General features: G+C 43.0%; 1 protein-coding gene across 1 annotated transcript in view; it reads right to left on the bottom strand.

The window, feature by feature from the left end:
• piwil2 (piwi-like RNA-mediated gene silencing 2) overlaps positions 1 to 6,557 on the bottom strand; it is a 115,439-nt gene extending 108,882 nt beyond the window's left edge. Inside the window, exons 1-4 of the mRNA XM_060907469.1 lie at positions 5,893 to 6,557; positions 4,027 to 4,123; positions 3,717 to 3,816; positions 569 to 724 (exon numbers count right to left, since the gene is read on the bottom strand). Of these exons, the coding sequence (XP_060763452.1) occupies positions 569 to 724; positions 3,717 to 3,816; positions 4,027 to 4,123; positions 5,893 to 6,540 (1,001 nt within the window). The 5' untranslated portion in view covers positions 6,541 to 6,557. The remainder of the gene's footprint in view (positions 1 to 568; positions 725 to 3,716; positions 3,817 to 4,026; positions 4,124 to 5,892) is intronic.
• Between the last annotated feature and the right edge of the window lie 14,142 nt (positions 6,558 to 20,699).

Here is a 20,699-nt window from a genome sequence, read left to right as displayed (position 1 = left end):
TATTATCATGCCAGAATTTAGGGCTTTAATTTTTTTCTGGGGAAAACACTGGAAACAGAACGGGTGCTTTTCGCTCACTAGTGTGAACGCAGGATAAGATTTAAAGCCATTTTGAGGTAAAGTGGGCGGGGCATGTGGTGTAAACGTTTTATGCAAATTAGATGCAAAATGATTCGTGAACTACAAATAAGAGTGAAGGACGGCAGGATGTTTCTTCTCACACTATAATTATTTTTTTTTGTTTCTGTATTTTTGCCGTTCTCTATCAGCGACAAGTAAAACATTGTTTCTCGGGTCAGTGACCTCAGCCGAGAGCGACGAACCACATGGATGCCTTTCATCTCCAAGCCCTTCCTTCCTGAATTTTATTTTTCGTGATACGACATCTCCTTCTGTCACCAGATATCACACCAGTGAAACTGTAGCAACTGATGCCACAAGAGATCGCGACGTGTCGAGCGATTCGGATGGCACGAGGCCAAAAACGCCTGCCGTTTCATTTCAAAGCAACAACAACAACAAAAAAAAGCCACGTGGTCTTTGATGACACCATGGTGATCACGCTCACCGCGCCGCTTCCATCTTCAGCTCTGCTTTCGGAGTGCAGGTCGCCGGGGTCACGGGGATCTCTTTCAGGATCAGGGGTGAAAGTGGGGCACTGGAACCTCGTCCCAGTGGAAAACCAGCAGCTCTTCCGACTCCAATCGGTCCTCTCCCTGCAAAACTGAGGAACACAGTTCATCAGAGCATCGTACACGACGTGATTCTGCGATAAATTACACAAGAAGTCCGCAAAACTCCAACTTCAGCTGATCGACTGTGATGTCATGCATTTGGTGGAAGAAAAGATGATAAAACTTCTGACGGAAAGACAAACCAAGAAATAAAGGTGAGACGAGGACTGAAAAACAGGATGTAGTAACAATAGAGTATATTAGAGTATGCTGAAGTTCTATATGGTGTGTAAAGTTCATTTCTTTTTTTTTTTTTTTTACTTAACTTTACACTAATTTCAGGGGAAAAAAAACAGAACTGCGTAACATTTTATGTTAAAATCTTTAGTTTTGCTAGCATTACTTTTTGGACGTCTCGCGGCTGTGATCAGTGATGATCTGATAACGTACCGTGTTCGGAATTTAACAGAACGGTGATTATGCGCCGCTGTCTGGGGTCAAAAGGACAATAAAACATTAACGAACTCGCTCCAAGTACTTACAGTAATCACAAAGCGGCCAAATTAATCCTGAATCCATCACCGTGGTCCTCCTCTACTGACGCACTCGAGTGGCTGGACCTGTCTCACTGAAGAGACCTCCATCACTGGCTCCACATGCAGAATATTAAAGTATCTGAAGATGCATTCAGTTTCTCTAAAGGTACAGATTTCCATAAGTACGATACGCGCAATAAAAATACGTTGAGAACAGTTAAATCCGACACGGACTGCGTTCTGTTCAGATCTCAGATCTTGTGCGTACACAGCTGGGACTCTTGACCGGATCACATTCACGGTCAACTGTTAAGAAATTTAAAGAGCAGTGAAAAATTCCTTCATAATGAATAATTAGGCTGTGTGTCTTTTTTTTTTAAGACCAAATAACGATAATGTCCATAAATTAATTTTATCGACATTGCTTTTTTTTTGTCATTATCATGTTTACTATATTATTTATTAGAATGACACTCATTGTTTACTTAAGTGTAGTTTTTAATGATTAGTATTTTATTTTTATATATTTATTTTCTCAATTTTTCCACAGCCCTACTGAAAATCATACTGCATGACGACATCGGTCTTCTGAATAAAGACTCTTTCTACATTGACAAAGACTCGATTAATCACATTTTCTCCTGTCAGATTTTTTAAAATAAATAAACAAAAAGTCACAAACAGAAATGGCGCCAGGGCGATTTAACATGACGGAAATTTTTTTTTTTTTTTAAATATTGTGCAGGGATGTGATTTGGGGCTGGTGAAATTATCTGAAAATTTTAGGCGGGGGTCTGGGGGCCGCAGGCCCCCAGCTGGTCCAGGGCAGCGGCCTGGTGGGGGGACAAGGGGGGAAGCCCCCCGAAGCTCCTGGGTTTTGGGGTTTTCTGACTTAAAAATTGTACTAAAATGGCAAGCAAAACACACAAGAAAACAACTTGTCATGATTAACAAATTCAAGCCAATTTAATGGTCAACATGCAACTCTGACACACACACTCACTCTCTCTCTCACACACTCACTCTCACACACACTCACTCACACACACTCACTCACACACACTCACTCACTCACCCCCCCCAAAGAACCAGCGCGAGCAGGGCCCGCTAGCCCCGCGCCTTGGGATGTAATTCGCCCCGAGGCGAGCCGCGGTGCTCCGCTTAGGTTTCGTTTCTATCCCGGGCTCCAGCCTGACTTTGGACGCTCGTGGCTCGGGCAGGGGAGGTCCCAGTATCCCCAAACTTGACAGCCAGAGACCTCTGCCCTCTCCCCAAAGAACGAAATCGCTGAACAAATGTCTCACAGTCTTATGTCCAACGTCTGTAGCAAACTCTTTCTCCAACCATTCCCAGCGGAACTTGTTTTTCACTATTCTGTCGATTTCTTTAACTCGATTTGCATCTTTACGCTCGATCACGGAGGCTGCCATCTTTCAACTCTTTGTTTGAAGCGAGCTTACGTACAGCTATCTAACAAGCGCGCTCATTGGTTGTTACAGAGCGATGGGCCAATCACGTACCTCGTTTCATCTCAATGACGTAATTGCGTAAATGACATAATTACATCAATGAGATGAAACGAGGTACGTGATTGGCCCATCGCTCTGTAACAACCAATGAACGCGCTCGCTTCAAACAAAGAGTTGAAAGATGGCAGCCTCCGTGATCGAGGCATAAAGATGCAAATCCGAGGCTGTCATCTTTCAAACAAAGTCGGAACGAATAGGATACGAATGTGGATTTGAGGGAAAAATCGGAAACATTTTTTTTCCAAGTTTTGAGGTGAAAAAAGCGGAATTCCGCGAATTCGCGGAAAAATCACATCCCTGATTGTGATATGTGAAAATATTTCTATGCGACAACACACAATGTGATGTTTTACTTTGCTAGGTCAGGATTTAATGATTCTTTTCTTTAAAGCTGACAAAAACAAATCAATCAATACTGAATTTTTTTCTTGGGGGGGGGGGGGGGGGGGGGGGGGGGAATCTGTAAAAATGAGAAACACTTAAAAACACCAAATCCGTTCTTGCTAACTATAACTCAACAACACCGCCTCGTTCCTGTCAGGAGTTTTTAAACTAACTTTAAAAATGTGAAAAGTACCACGATCCTCATAATCTCAGAAAGCGTTTACTGTAACATATCGTAACTTATCACGATACTGATACGACATCAGATTAGATAGAACTTTATTGATCCCTTTGGGCGGGTTCCCTCAGGGAAATTAAAATTCCAGCAGCATCATTACGCGATAAACAGAGAATAGAAAAAAAATAGAGAAAAACTTCTAGATAAATTAAATATTTACATATACAAATATAAAAAAAGAATAAGATATGGGGAAATAAATAAAGCCAACAAGAGAGATATTGCACATTGTCCAGTATTGCTTATTGTCAGGCTAGGCTACTGCTCCTTCCCTTCCTGTCCTCTGTCCTCCTGTTACCCCTCCCCAGAGAGGAGTATCACCCAGCCCTATGATGACAGCGTTTGTGTCCTTTACCCGATACCGTAGCGTGAATCTCCGACGTTGAAAGCTGCAGATACGACAGGAGGCGCAAGGGCCTGAACATCATCCTTGTCTTCACCGACTGCACCTCGTCCTTAGGTGAAAACACACACACACACCAGTTTCACATCATCTTCATGTCAGCAAAGGTTTGAAATTGAATGGTTCAACTTCTTTAATTAACTCTCTTGATCGTTGTTGCCTTTCGTACGTGATTTCCGCCCAAATTTATACACGTGTACTATTCATCTTGAGAAGTACAAGATGACAAGACTCTTCACTAATCAATTTATGCATCGCTTACCGAACGCTGTGCTTCCTCTGCCCCATGTTTTGGCTGGGCTAATGCCCATTCCTCTGAATAAGGACACCAGGGACGACCCTGGACCTGAAACATCAGCCTAAACACACACACACACACACACACACACACACATATATATATACATACACATAATATATGCTGGAATAAGAAAATAAATCAACAGGGTGGAGAATAAGCTTGATATTAGGGCTTGACATTCAATTTCCACTTTCCCCCTATTTTGCGAGTACTACCTTTTTTTTTTTTTTAAGGAAAGCCATAGAATAGTTGTGAATGGCAACATAAAATGAAGCTCATACACTGCGTTGAAGTTTGGTTATTGATTAAGTTTATCATCAAGTTTTGTTATTGGTTACTTTTTTTTTTTTTACTTGTAATGGACAATAACAATTTTATCCAAAATAGATTTTCCTGCCAATTTATTTCCATTTCACATGCGTGCAGCTGTTGTAAAGTTCGGCGTGTTTGTGTAGAACTCTCTCTCAGACTGTAGGTTCATTACTCCATAATGTAGAAATCTATAACAAAGTTTGGATGAAGAAAACAATAGGGTGCCAATACTTTTGAACAGTACAGTGTTTGAGAATATTTATATATTGGTCTTTTGTGATATTATCCACCTCTAGGTTAACCCCACCCCACCCCCGAGTCATGACAGACAGGATAATGTTTGAGTTTAAAATGATTGTTTAGTGTGTAGGTTGTGGGTGTTTTATACAGACCTGGCAACCTGTAACTGAATCAGTGCAGCCAGCCTGTCAGGACACAGCGCAGGGTTTTTTTTTTTTTTTTTATTAAATAAACCTAGAGGTGGATTAGATAACAAAAATCAGATACATAAATATTTTGCACAGGACTGCTCTCTCTGCTCTTGTTCTGTTCTGTCAGGATTTATCGCTCATGTCGCTCCTTGTTGAGTTTTTTTTTTTAATGCCCGAGTTGTTTGAAACCGATCTGGGTTTTCTGTGTCGAATAAGGAAGCGGCTTCACCTTAAAGAAACTCAAACACTTTCATGAAGGAGCTGACTCGAATGCGAGCAGGAAAAAAAAATAAAATGAGATTCTTAAACTCTTCCACCCTCACTTCCGACTTTCTGTTTTTGTAAAATACACTTTAAATACAATCGTGAATTTCTCTGGAGTTTTCAGGCTGAGCTCCTCTCCTCGTATTCTTTAACCGCTCATTTCCTCGCTGTTCTTGAAGCATTTGCTTCTATTTATTATTTTTCTTGATAGCGGGGAGACGGTAATGCCTTTTATCTATTTCTCTGTCTGAACAAGCAAAAACAGCGTAAAAATCAACCATACTGAAGACAGATTAAGCTGCTTGCATGAAAGACGGTGTCTGTCTGACCCCAGCTGTAACTATCACGTGATGCATGATGTCATGAGCAAGGGGTCTATAAACAGTACGTGTACCATACTACAACAGCGGGGGGGATATAAAATAACTTGTAACGCAGTAAATGAAACCAAGACTAAGAAAACAGCCAGGACATAATGGCCGATACGTAGCGAGGGACGCTTTTAGGAACTGAAATAAAAGATCAAAAAGCCTAATTTTTGTGGTGCTAGTTCCTAATATATGTTCGTTCCAACTTGCCTGGTCAGGCATGTCGGGGACATATCCCACTTGTCCGAATGCGTGTTTCACTTGCCCCGGGCAATCAGGCAGTCCTTAATGTCGAGCCCTGGATATCAACGACTGTTTCATGTATTGACAGTCAGGAAAATTTCCGATATTTTCCAGACATCTAAAAGTGGACCTTTAATTCAAAACCAAAGGCAATTTTTAATTCTGGCGAAAAATTGTGCACCCAAAAACACACACACTTTCATACGTACCTGAACGTTGGGTCGCATTTCCTCCTGTAAGCAGGGAATAGCTTCAGACGTGTCCACACGTTCACTTTGACCTGGAGGCTCGGATTCTTTCACAAACAGCGACATGCTCCTTCCTTTCCCCACTGTAGGTTCCTGAGATGGGTGAAGAAGCCCTCCGGATCTGCCAAACCCACCTCCACCATTGTCATATTCCTTCTCCTCCTCCTCCTCCTCCTTTCCCCGTGTAACGCTAACTGGCTTGTCACTGCTGAACCCTGGGCTTCCGCGGCCATAAGGAAACAATGGGGCGTCTAAAGCAGTGGACACTAGACCTCTTCCTCTCCCAGCAATCAGTTCAGCAGGAGTTACAGGAGGACCTCGGGCACGACCTACTGAAGGCTCGTCTACCGTCATGGACAAACCTCTGGCTTGTCTGAACAAGGGCTCATCTGTGATTAGAGCCAGACCACGAGCTCTCCCGAGCAAAGGTTCTTCTGAAGCTACAGCCAAACCCCGAGCTTGCCCAACAGAGAGCTCTTCTGCAGTTACACCCAAACCTCTGGCTCGCCCTAACAAGGGCTCGTCTGCAAATAACCCTCGACCCCGGGCCACTGGAACATGTCGAACGCCAGGGAGTCTCAGTTGGAATGGTGGCTTGTTTGGATCCATTTTTGCTTTCTTTTCCTTGAATACCTACGAAGAAAAAACACGATCAGCTGTGAGCTACTGATCACTTACGTATCCCCCGCTCTTGATTATGCAAGCAATTGAAGGAATAGGACACTTATGAATGTTGACTTCAACAAATGAGGTCATCTAAAACCTTCCATCCATTATCTGTAGCCATTTAAACTGTTCTACAGGGCGGCAGTCGCGGACGGGCTGGAGCCTATCCCAGCTGACAATGGCTGAGAAGCGGGGTACACCCTGGACAAGTCGCTAGGTCATCGCAGGGCTGACACATATAGAGACACAACCATTCACACTCACATTCACACCTACAGTCAATTTAGAGTCACCAGTTAACCTAACCTGCATGTCTTTGGACTGTTGCCCCTTTTCCACCAAAGCAGTTCCAGGGCTGGTTCGGGGCCAGTGCTTAGTTTGGAACCGGGTTTTCTGTTTCCACTGACAAAGAACTGGCTCTGGGGCCAGAAAAACCGGTTCCAGGCTAGCACCAACTCTCTGCTGGGCCAGAGGAAAGAACCGTTTACGTCAGCGGGGGGGCGGAGTTGTTAAGACCAACAACAATAACAAGACCACAAAAGATCGCCATTTTTAAGCGACAAGAAGCAGCAGCTGTACAAACGCGAAGTCATCCATTATTTGCACTATTCCGCACTACCTCACCTTAACAGCTGCTAGTTTGTTTATACTGCTTATTTCATGCTTACCTGCTATACCTCAAGTGCCCTTGACTGTTTGGTTATTTGAACCAATTTATATATATGTGTGTGTGTGTGTGTGTATATGAGTGTTTAGTCTAGTTCATATCTAGTGTTTATACTGTTTATATTGAGTGTTTAGTCTGTCTTGTTCTTATCTAGTGTTTATACTGTTTATTTATACTGTTATATTGTTTGAGTGTTTAATCTATGTCTAGTTCCTATCTAGAGTGTTTATACTGTTTATATTGTTTGTTTATTTCAATTATTCTATTTTTATTTATTGCATTGCCTGTTTGCACCGTGGGTCAGAGAGGACTGATATTTCATCTGTGCTGTATGTCGAGCATGTATAGCATATTTGACAAAGTTGACTTGACTTATTATTGTTGCTGCTGCTGCTTCTTCCGTGTTGTTTTTGCGTCGATATTCGCGCCAAGGTTTATGCAAATGTAGCGACGTAACTGACATATACAGCGACGTAATGACGTGGCTTCCCTTAGCACCGCGAGCTATGGAAAAGCAAACTGGTTCTCAGCTGGCTCGCAAGTTGAATGAGTTGTGAATCAGCACCAGCCCCGAACCAGCCCTGGAACTGATTTGGTGGAAAAGGGGTATGTGGGAGAAACCGGAGCACCCGGAGGAAACCCACACAGACACGGGGAGAACATGCAAACTCCACACAGAAAGGCCCTCGCCGGCCACGGGGCTCAAACCCAGGACCTTCTTGCTGTGAGGCGACAGCGCTAACCACTACACCACTGTGCCACCCCATCTAAAACCTGATTGGGTGAAATAAATTTATGCGAAAACAAACTGTCCCATGTCTCCCCCAGTCCCAACTTTCCCCGCTCTCCTCGATGACAAACCCTCACTGATCAATTCACATGTGAAACAGCGAACCCAAGCATGCACCACTCTGTATGGAATATGACCATTTGGTCGTTTTATAGCAGCACAACACAGAAATGAACCCTAAATACACATTTACGTTTAGTGAAGTTTATTTTAAAGCTTTGTAAAGCTCAAACGGATGAGGAAGTTTAATAAAATCACTAAACTGTCGCGCATGCGCCGTTAGCTATTATTAGCTAGACCAGCTAACATTACTTTTCATACTTTATCCTTTATTTTATTTTAATTACATTCAGTAATTTTTAGATATATATGACTTTTTTTGACGGATGTAAATCGTGTTATTCGACGACTAAGAACAATATTTTCATTAAAACGCACAAGTTAGCCATCTTCACCACACAACTCGGATTTTATTTCCCGACTCAGTGCATTTATTTATATCATAAATGTGCTCGTACATCTCCAAATAACAGACTAGCCTGTTTTAAAACTTAGAAAAGAGCATTTTAACTGCAGTTTTCATTAAAAATGCGTTTTAAAATTATTTATTTATTACCCTGACTAACTATGCATCAGTGCATTAAAACAATACGCGCTTTTAAAGATCACCTACATGAGAAAAAAAACACGATAAAGTTATAAAAACAGAAGAACACGTGGACAGCTTACCTGATTCGGACTGTCGTTTGAATGAGAAGGAGTTGTTAGGGTGCGTTGCAATCCGCGTTCCCCTCCACTAAATATGGCGTCAAAATAGTGCGCTAGCAGAGGACAAAGAAGAAGGGCTCGCGCCCTGGATCGTGACTCGATGCCGCGATTTTGAACTCACCCACAACAATTGCTCGAGGCTCACAATTAGCTTAAAATGAATTAAAAAAAAAAAAACAAGCAAATGCATGACTTAATTAATAAAATTCCAGAATGTAAACGTGGCTTATTGCAAAAAAAAAAAAAAAGCTATACTAGCACTAAATAAAATCCTAACAGATTATTTATTTATTTTTTTTGCTAACTCAACTTCCGGCTAGTAATCGCCAAGTGAACTGATGTTACAAAAGCATTTGGGTTAACTCTTAAAATAACCTTTATATCATTATAATTATTTTTTTAAAACCCAATAAACATATTTTTCATCGATTTAATTGCTATAATTAGTTATCGTAATCCTATTTTTCAGTCTTCTGAGCTCTCATGCTAAGTTTATTGACTTGCTAATATTAGCTAATCCGGCTAATGACGTAGCAGTTTGGGTTAAATTAATCACGTGACAGAGCCAAACAAGTGAAATCAAGCAAACAAACAAATAAATAAATGAGGAAGGAGATGGATAAGATGAGATAAGAAGACCTTTACTGTCCCACAGTGGGGGAATTTCCTGTTTGCAGCAGCAGAAGAGGACATATTGTATCAAGCCACACAAATTAAAAAATATATATATATATATATATATATATTAGGGTTGCCACCTGTGTCTGACAAAAATCCTGGACATTTCGACCATCCAACCGACCTTTTTGCTTGTAAGCAACGGCGCCCTTCGCACATCTAACCCAAGACAAAAATCGCTCTTCTATGCTGAAATTGTATTGCTCTAATTAGTAAAAATGACGCTTTTGCTAGTTATTTGTTTAGTTAATTGCTTTACATAATATAGCAGGTCTTCATTATTTTGGTTTATTTCCAACAGTTTTTGGTTGTGGACACCTGGGGCAGTAGTGGGCACAGGTAAAAGGGGAATACATACTGTAATTAAGTTCTGTTTGTTTGCTTATGTGGAATAAAAATAATCTAATTTTTCATTGTATCTAAGAATACCTGAATGTAACAATGTAAGGTGTAGTGTCCAACAGCTTACCTGATTGCTTAGAGTGTGGTGTGTGCTTTGCTTGTGCTTGCCTGTGCCTCTGCTGCTCTTGGCTAAACAAATACATAGGAGGACATGTAACTGATATAACTGGGCACATACAGGAGTATGTACTACACTACACTTTCATTTAATTCACCAAAACCTTACCTCATTTAATTCACCAAAACCTTACCTAATCTTCCATTTATATTTGGTGTTTTTCTTTGCTGCTGCTATGAGTCCTGGCTGATTTTCAATGAATGTCTTGAACTCAGTAGGGGAGAGCGGGGTAAGATGAGCCACTTTTTACATTTTTCATCATAACTACATGTTAAAGCCATTTTTGCTTCCAGTCTACACACCATACCAAATTTCAAAGTGTACTGTTACCATCTGAGCAAAAAATAATTGATAAGCTCTTATGGTTAGAGTGATATTACCTCTTGAAAAAAAAAAGTCAAGTGGCTCAACTTACCCCATGCACGGGGTAAGATGAGCCACTGTGTGGGGTAAATTGAGCCAACACAAAACATGTTAGGTTAACAAAGTAAACAACTTTTATTATTAGAAATGCAATCAGTGAATCAAGTCAAGTCAATCAAGTGGGGGATAGGGCCGTTGCATAGAGAAGGGGAGATGAAGAGAGAGGTGATAGAACGAGATGGGATAGGGAGGGATAGATAGAGAGAGATATGCATAGATAGATAGAAAGAGGGATGGTTAGAGAGGGAATGAGAGATATACTATATTATGGAAATTACTAAAACAGTAGAACAGTGCCAAAAAATCTTATTTCTTTCAGTAGGTTAAAACATTGCTAAAACATGCAGCAATCATTCCATCAATCATTTCATCATTATTCAATGTTCCAAGCGTTCAAATTGCAAGGGAACACCATTTGCCTCTCCCTCCGTGCTGTCCCCCCAACAGTAAAGGGGTGGGGCAATTTTTTCACAATATCCTGTCTTGACAGGACAGCCTTATCTTTCTCTTTGAAGACAAAGGTTGGCTTTCTTGCAGAGCCATGGCATGACCGGCTTCTTTTGACAAATCTTGCCTCTATTTCGAAGACATCCAATTTGATTATCTGGCCAATGAAGAAATGCACTTTCTTCTTCCCCGTGAATTTTGCCACAACATAATCCCCCACATCTAACAACTGGTCTTCCTCATCTGATGTCATATATATATATATATATATATATATATATATATATATATATATATATGTTGTTGTCATATATGACCAGTAAATGTGAAAACTTAAGTGTCATCCATATTGGGTAAGCTCAGCCACCAATGGGGTAAGTTGAGCCAGTGGCTCAACTTGCCCCATATCTAATGGCTCGTCTTACCCCGTGGCCACCATTTTGTAGAAAAATGCTAATAAAGGGGATTAGGCTAATCAAAATTATTTTTATTAGCATTCATATCATAGCTTAGAAAGCCACTAACTTAACCCTAATGTGTCTAAATATTATTCTACTTTTGTCTTCTCTAAATCATCTTCACTGTGGACAAACATGGAATTGACTTAGAAAGCACAAAAACACATTTTTATAAATATCTCCCTCACCTAGTTTGACATGTGGTGCTCCTCTCCACAAGTGTAAGTAAATGGTCCTGCCCCCCTTTGAATGTGGTCACATGATCACATTTGTTTACTGTTTCTTAGAAACAGGGGGTGGCTCATCTTACCCTCTGGCTCATCTTACCCCGCTCTCCCCTACAGGACAACTGAAAGTTTAGCCTGACTTGAAGCTCAGCCTTCACCATTGCAACAGAGAGTCTGTTTCTTTTATCAGTCCAAGCATCCTCCATTGCCCCTTTTCCACCAAAGCAGTTCCAGGGCTGGTTCGGGGCCAGTGTTTAGTTTGGAACCTGGTTTTCTGTTTCCACTGACAAAGAACTGGCTCTGGGGCCAGAAAAACCGGTTCCAGGCTAGCACCAACTCTCTGCTGGGCCAGAGGAAAGAACCGCTTACGTCAGCAGGGGGCGGAGTTGTTAAGACCAACAACAATAAAAAGACCGCAAAAGATCGCCATTTTTAGGCGATGAGAAGCAGCAGCTGTACAAACGTGAAGTCATCCATTATTATTATTGTTGTTGTTGTTGCTGCTGCTGCTTCTTCCGTGTTGTTTTTGCTTTGATATTCGCGCCAAGGTTTATGCAAACGTAGCGCCGTAACTGACGTATACAGTGACGTAATGACGTATTCAGCGACGTAATGACGTGGCTCCGCTTAGCACGGCGAGCTTGGGAAAGCAAACTGGTTCTCAGCTGGCTCGCAAGTTGAAATATACATTTTGCCCATTATGTACAAAAAACCGGGACATTCAGTGTCCCGGATTTTTTTTTTTTTTCCGGGACAGACCATGAAAATCCGGGACAATCAGGAAAAACCAGGACAGGTGGCAACACATATATATATATATATATATATATATATATATATATATATATTATACGTAATATATATATATATTTTTTTCACAGTCCAGTTTCCATCAAATCGTGCGCTCGGATTGGCTTGCGAGCGGTCAGGAATCCTACGATACGAACCCCGGTTACGGACCTTTGGCCGACTCGTTTGTTCACAACAACAAACATATTAGCAATTTTTTTGTCAACATTTATTTTCGCATTTCTCAGGAGAATAGCATTAATTTTACAGCATGGATAGCGATAACGACAGTGTTCACAGCGAAAGCGAGTTTTACTACCCTGATGAAGAAGAAATAAAAGAAAACATTTCAGGAGAAAGGCGAAAACAAGCTTGGAGCAGGTTTGTTGGAAATATGGTTTCTCTTTCGGGTGCTCTCATTTTCTGTTAGAATTTGGCAAAGAAAAAAAATATATATATTATTTACCAGCTTGGGCGGCACGGTGGTGTAGTGGTTAGCGCTGTCGCCTCACAGCAAGAAGGTCTGGGTTCGAGCCCCGTGGCCGGCGAGGGCCTTTCTGTGCGGAGTTTGCATGTTCTCCCCGTGTCCGCGTGGGTTTCCTCCGGGTGCTCCGGTTTCCCCCACAGTCCAAAGACATGCAGGTTAGGTTAACTGGTGACTCTAAATTGACCGTAGGTGTAAATGTGAGTGTGAATGGTTGTCTGTGTCTATGTGTCAGCCCTGTGATGACCTGGTGACTTTTCCAGGGTGTACCCCGCCTTTCGCCCATAGTCAGCTGGGATAGGCTCCTGCGACCCTGTAGAACAGGATAAAGCAGCTAGAGATAATGAGATGAGATGAGATTTACCAGCTTAAGGTCGGTCCAGCCTGGAGGAATTTTAGCCTGTTCCTCCGTACAGAACAGCTTCAACTCTGGGATGTTGGTGGGTTTCCTCACATGAACTGCTCGCTTCAGGTCCTTCCACGACATTTCGATTGGATTAAGGTCAGGACTTTGACTTGGCCATTCCAAAACATTAACTTTATTCTTCTTTAACCATTCTTGGTCGAACGACTTGTGTGCTTAGGGTCGTTGTCTTGCTGCATGACCCACCTTCTCTTGAGATTCAGTTCATGGACAGATGTCCTGACATTTTCCTTTAGAATTCGCTGGTATAATTCAGAATTCATTGTTCCATCAATGATGGCAAGCCGTCCTGGCCCAGATGCAGCAAAACAGGCACAAACCATGATACTACCACCACCATGTTTCACAGATGAAGAAGAAGAATATACTTTATTATTGTCCCCATGAGGAAATTTGTCTTGGGCCAAAGTGCTACACAGTTGCAAGCAAAAAATATTTAAACAGCAAGGAAAAAACATTTAGACAACAAGCATGGACATTTAGACAACAAAATATGGACAGATACACTAACTCAAAAAGAACATTGATGGGATAAGGTTCTTATGCTGGAATGAAGTGTTTTCCTTTCTCCAAACATAACACTTCTCATTTAAACCAAAAAGTTCTATTTTGGTCTCATCCATCCACAAAACATTTTTCCAACAGCCTTCTAGCTTGTCCACGTGATCTTTAGCAAACTGCAGACGAGCAGCAATGTTCTTTTAGGAGAGCAGTGGCTTTCTCCTTGCAACCCTGCCATGCACACCATTGTTGTCCAGTGTTCTCCTGATGGTGGACTCATGAACATTAACATTAGCCAATGTGAGAGAGGCCTTCAGTTGCTTAGAAGTTACCCTGGGGTCCTTTGTGACCTCGCCAACTATTACACACCTTGCTCTTGGAGTGATCTTTGTTGGTCGACCACTCCTGGGGAGGGTAACGATGGTCTTGAATTTCCTCCATTTGTACACAATCTGTCTGACTGTGGATTGGTGGAGTCCAAACTCTTTAGAGATGGTTTTGTAACCTTTTCCAGCCTGATGAGCATCAACAACGCTTTTTCTGAGGTCCTCAGAAATCTCTTTTGTTCGTGCCATGATACACTTCCACAAACGTGTTGTGAAGATCAGACTTTGATAGATCCTTGTTCTTTAAATAAAACAGGGTGCCCACTCACACCTGATTGTCGTCCCATTGATTGAAACCACCTGACTCTAATTTCACCTTCAAATTAACTGCTAATCCTAGAGGTTCACATACTTTTGCCACTCACAGTTAGGTAATATTGGATCATTTTCCTCGATAAATAAATGACCAAGTATAATATTTTTGTCTCATTTGTTTAACTGGATTCTCTTTATCTACTTTTAGGACTTGTGTGAAAATCTGATGATGTTTTAGGCCATATTTATGCAGAAATATAGAAAATTCTAAAGGGTTCACAAACTTTCAAGCACCACTGTATGTTGCCAATCCACAGAAGTATGAAAAGATATTTCAGTTGCCATGCTTCCTATAGTGGCATGCATTCAGGAACAGGGAAAATTCATAAACGCAAAATGTTTTTCCTTGATAGAAAAGCCTGATGCGAATATGCAAATATTATCATAACCAAGACTGTCCTGAAAAAAACCCCAAAACACATAGATTATATCATTATAGCATGTAGATGGATGGCCTGTAGAATGACCATGAGCTTAAAAGTAAAGACCCTGAAAATAGCCTATGATTAATAAATGGCCCTTTTCCACTACCCTTTTTCAGCTCACTTCAGCCCGACACGGCTCGCGTTTCGACTACCAAAAACCAGCACAACTCAGCTCGCTTCAGCCCTGCTCAGCCCCTAAAACTCGCACGGTTTTGGAGTGGGGCTGAAGCGAGCCAAAGCGAGCCGAGTGAGGCTGGGGGCGTGAGCAGACACTCCCCTGTGCACTGATTGGTGAGGAGGAGTGTCCTCACATGCCCACACACGCCCCGCGAGCACGCTGGGATCTGTAAACACCGCAAACCCGGAAGGAGAAGAATTACGAATTACGAGAATTTCTGAAGCTTTATGCGCCTCGCCTCATCTATACGCTCTTGCCAGTATCTGTCCGCGTTGTCGGTGACAACAAGCCACAGCACCAAGACCAGCAACACTAACGACTCCATGTCCTCCATGTTTATTGTTTACTATTCGGGTCGTGAGACTACCGCTTAAAAGATCACTGATGTCACTGTTTGCGCCGCTTAACGACATCACCTGACGTCCACCCACTTTCGCTAACTCCACCCAATGTGTCCACCCACTTCCAGCCAGCACGGTTCAGCGCGGTTGTAGTCGAAATGCAACTCCAACAGCCCCACTCAGCTCGACTCAGCCCGACTCAGCACGGCACGGCTCAGCCGCGTTTGTAGTGGAAAAGCGGCATTAGATTGATAATATCAGGGATCGAGTGGATGCTTTTCTACTTCAAGGTGCATCATCATTGGGTGAGGTGCAGCCTGAAGAGGAGGGGCTTCAGTCTGTGCTTGAAGGTGGTCAGGGAGTCGGCAGTTCTGACCTTGATGGGAAGGTCATTCCACCAACGGGGAACCAAGACAGACAAGGCGAAGCAGGAGCAGAGAGGAGGAAGGGCCAAGCGACCAGTAGCAGCGGAGCATCGGGATCTGGCTGGTGTGTCGGGGCGGATCAGTCTATGTAAATTACATTTACATAATCTACATAATATTGCATTGTATAATAATTATCTCATCTCATCTCATCATCTCTAGCCGCTTTATCCTTCTACAGGGTCGCAGGCAAGCTGGAGCCTATCCCAGCTGACTACGGGCGAAAGGCGGGGTACACCCTGGACAAGTCGCCAGGTCATCACAGGGCTGACACATAGACACAGACAACCATTCACACTCACATTCACACCTACGCTCAATTTAGAGTCACCAGTTAACCTAACCTGCATGTCTTTGGACTGTGGGGGAAACCGGAGCACCCGGAGGAAACCCACGCGGACACGGGGAGAACATGCAAACTCCGCACAGAAAGGCCCTCGCCGGCCACGGGGCTCGAACCCGGACCTTCTTGCTGTGAGGCGACAGTGCTAACCACTACACCACCATGCCGCCCTGCTAGGATGTTTTCACTGAAATTCACCCAGAAGACACTAAAGACATATTCTAACAAGAATTGTTCACCACCTACCATGGATGAGGCAACAGATGGGTCATATACAATTTCACAAAAATCACTACTCTTCCTACAGGGTTGATCAGATTTCAAACTCACACACAACAACAGTGGCCGGTATGAGCTACAGCCTCAGTGAGGCTATTTTTTAAAATGGTGGTAACAATGGCGGGGGTTTTTTTGTCCCCCCCATTTCTGGTTGAGAGTACGCCATGCGCATTCTGGCTGCCGATTCTCACCAGAGCTTTTTATTTTACTTTCTCTTTTGTTTTTCTTTTTTGTGTTTGTGTAGTTTGATGTTTGTTTTTGTTTGACTGTTTTGTGCGCCGGTTGTGGTGTAGCTCGGGACCCAGTTTTGGGCATCGGTTCCCTCCAGGCCTTGATTTGCTGTGGGTGATGCCTGTGATCCTCGCTATGGACTGCAGTGAGCTTGTTGCTCTTTTTATCATCGCGGTTGTCCAGCGCTCTGTGTGGCGGTACTTTTGTGCTTGGTGCAGTGTTCCAAGCGATGTTGCTCTGTGGCGTCGCAGCAGCTGTGCAGGCAGTTTGGGACATACCGGCGCTCTGCATCTCGCTTTGCGGATCCATGGCGCAGTGTTCCGGGCGGTGTTGCCCGGTGGTGTCGCAGCGGCTGTGCAGGGGGTGTGGGACTTGTTTTCATGTGCCTTTTGGTGGGACTGTGGCTGCTACACCATTGGAATGACATCCTGACCTTTATTTGTTGGACTTTTTTTTTCCTTTCCCCTCCCTTTCCCTATAATTGTAAAGCGACCTTGGGTATTGAGAAAGGCGCTATATAAATATAACTTCTTCTTAACAAAGTCTTAGTAGGTCTTGTTGGTAACAATAATCCTGCCTCTAGCCCCTGACATAAGCAGTTCTTGGTTTTAGACCAGCAAAGAGCTGGTGCCAATCTGGAACCAGTTTTCCTGGCCGAGGGCTGGTTCTTTGGCTGTCAAAATGCAAAGAACCAGTTTGAGATTAGACACTGGCTCCGAACTGGCCTTGGAAATGCCTTGGTGGAAAAGGAGTATGTCTGGCACCACATCGCCACTGGAACGGCAAACATTAGGAAACATTCCCACATTGTCATTCATGTAGGGATACATTTTACCCACTGGAGGGGCGTTCTCCATAAGAAGAGCACCTAATTGGGCACTTCATCAGGTTTCTCAGCTGTAGGAGTACCCTGTATACCACTGCATCCCAGTGTTGTAGTCGAGTCACTAAACCTCGAGTCTGAGTCCAGTCTCAAGGCCCCAGTGTTCAAGTCCAAGTCATTAAAAAAAATTTCAAGTTGAGGCCACTATTGATCCGAGTCGAGTCCGAGAACAAGACTCCAACCGCACCATTTGACGGTGGCTGTTTGTTTTAGCGCCATTAACATTAGTTAGTTCCTGAACCTCACGTATGAACAGGTGAATGTGCTTCTCTTTATCAGGGAGTGTGAAGTATTCTGTCAGAGATGCTTGGGAGATGGATGTAAGTGCAGAAGGTGTGTTTATTAATACAAATGAAGACGGTAAACAATCCAGAATGGCAGGCAAAATCCTAAAACGGTGAAACGGGTGATGGGTCACGCGAGGCACAAACAGGCTAGACTCGTAGACTCGGCAGAATCAAAGACGAGAAACAGGAAATCAGGGATCAGGAAACCAAACAAGGAAATAAGGCTTGGTAATGTGTCAGCAACGCAACTCAATACTTCGCAAAGTAAGTGTGTTTTCACAATTTTCTACAGTATATAGGCGCGCTGATTGCGTCTTAATCCTGTGCAGGTCCGAGTCGTTTATGGCGTTTGCGCGAGAGTCCGCTTGGCGCACGCGCTGTCCGCAGGTGTGACACTCTTGCACAATATTAGTACAAAAATTCATGTAGATATAAATATCTTATGCCAAATTATTATGGCATGTTACAAAAAATAAAGAAACCCCCCCCCCAGAGGCCTCGTCTTCAATTTACGAGTCCGAATGCGGTTAATGAATGCACGAGTCTGAGTCCAAGTCATCAGTGCTCAAGTCCAAATTGAGTCACGAGTCATTAAAATTAGGGCGCGAGTCGGACTCGAGTACTAAAAGCCTGCTGCATCCTGTTTTCTGTTCTGGAAAGGCCACCCTTTGGGACACTGTCACGTAGGGGTGGCATCACATTTTCTCCACTAGAAGGGCAGTCAGTCAGACATGTTATTGAACTTCCTTGCTCTCGAGAGCACATCATCATCAATTATTTCATGAATGGGCATCCTAGAGGGCACTCGATCATTTGTTCCCATGTGAAGGGCAGCCAATAGTGCTTCACATGGGAAAGCACTTTAGCGATGCTTTTTGAGCCATGGGGGCACCAGGGGAGGTGGTCACCAACCCTTCAAATCCATCGAGTCTACCAACGAACCTGGACTTCCTGGCTGCATCTCATTTACTTCACCATGTTTTGATTTCTTTCTACATGGAGCTGATTTCTGCAAGAGTGGCTCATTTAATGAGTCATTGTTCCGCTCTGATTGCTCCATGAGGTCCACACGGGCATTTTCCTCTTAACTAACACACACACACACACACACACACACACACACACACAGAGCAACATTTCAACAAAAAGGTTAACAGTAGCCTCAAAATCTGTAATAAACTGTAATAAGCCGTCCATCACAGTGAGACTGGTTTATGTAGGGCATTGGTACCTCAGTGGTTAAAAGAGCCAGTGAGAAAATCATGAGTTTAAATCCCAGTACTGCCAGGCTGCCCTTGGGCAGGGCTCTTAACACTCAACTGCTCAGCTGTATAAATGAGATAAATATTCGTCACCCTGGATAAGGGCATCTGCCAAATACCATAAATATAAATGTACATCAAGTGTCACAAATCAGCACATATCCAATTTACATAAACCTCAGCCATCATGGCACGTTACAGCGTGTCCGCTCACTCCATGAACTTTAATATCTTCTCGAAGTAAGTTATACGATAAATTCGATATTACACAGCATATTCTACACTCGCTGGCCACTTTATTAGGAACACTCAGACATCCACCTGCTGTTTTGTGCAAGTTATCTAATCAAGAGCTTCAGTTATATAATATATAATAATAATATACAATTTATATAGCGCCTATACAAATACGCTCTAAGCGCTTTACAATCACAAACTAGTAAATAATAATTCAATCACTAATCAATAACTAATTAAAAAGGCTAATAACTAAAGACTAAACAGCGATAGATTAAAAGCGAGCCTAAAAAGATGCGTCTTAAGTCTGGCTTTGAAAACGTTAACGTTCTCGGAAATGGTCAGGCAATTTATTCCAAAGAAACAGAGCGTGCGAAGAAAAAGACCTAAAACCATAATTGTAGGAGACTGGGACGAGCCGGATAGCAGAAGTAGAGGTTCTTCTAGGTCTATACCACGGGCGATTGCTCTAAGACAGCGAGGGCGGCTCAGCCTCCTCTAAAAATGACGAACATCGTGTAGGATGAATTGCGCTAGGCTTATGTTATAGCCGACCTTATAACATTGCTATTTCAGATCCAGAATCATAGAAATATATGTGCTCAACCCAACTACAGTTCGAAATCATTCCGTTATAACTTTCCCCAGTTTGCCTAATGTGTGCGTGAGTTTTTCCCCCTCGTGACAACGTGATGCAGCCCAGCCTCAGTGGACTTCAATGGCATTTGGGAGCTCTGTGCTTTTCAATATCAAAATGCAAGACGGTTATTGGACAAATACTGCGAAAACGCCCGCCCACGGACTCCCAGCCTCACAGTGGGAGGGACATGGCAAAGCTTTCCGCGAGGAGACTGGTGATTGGTGAAAGCGGCCGGATATTTTCTTTGATTGACAGTTCGTTTCAAATATAGACAGGCAGCGGTGAATCTCAATTCAGTCCCATGCGGATTCGCAAGTGCTGTGGTGTATTGTAAGAGATCAGCTTACATTTCGATTTCATTCATTACATACGGTTTCTACCAGCTTTTTTAGTTTGTATATATTTTCATTGTAAATAAAGTGTAGGGCGGCACGGTGGTGTAGTGGTTAGCGCTGTCACCTCACAGCAAGAAGGTCTGGGTTCGAGCCCCGTGGCCGGCGAGGGCCTTTCTGTGTGGAGTTTGCATGTTCTCCCCGTGTCCGCGTGGGTTTCCTCCGGGTGCTCCGGTTTCCCCCACAGTCCAAAGACATGCAGGTTAGGTTAACTGGTGACTCTAAATTGAGCGTAGGTGTGAATGTGAGTGTGAATGGTTGTCTGTGTCTATGTGTCAGCCCTGTGATGACCTGGCGACTTG

Source organism: Neoarius graeffei, chromosome 24 (genome assembly GCF_027579695.1).
Source record: "Neoarius graeffei isolate fNeoGra1 chromosome 24, fNeoGra1.pri, whole genome shotgun sequence".
Classification (NCBI taxonomy): Eukaryota; Metazoa; Chordata; class Actinopteri; order Siluriformes; family Ariidae; genus Neoarius; species Neoarius graeffei.
Note: the sequence above shows the minus strand (reverse complement) of the source record. Positions and strands in the feature narration are given on the sequence as shown.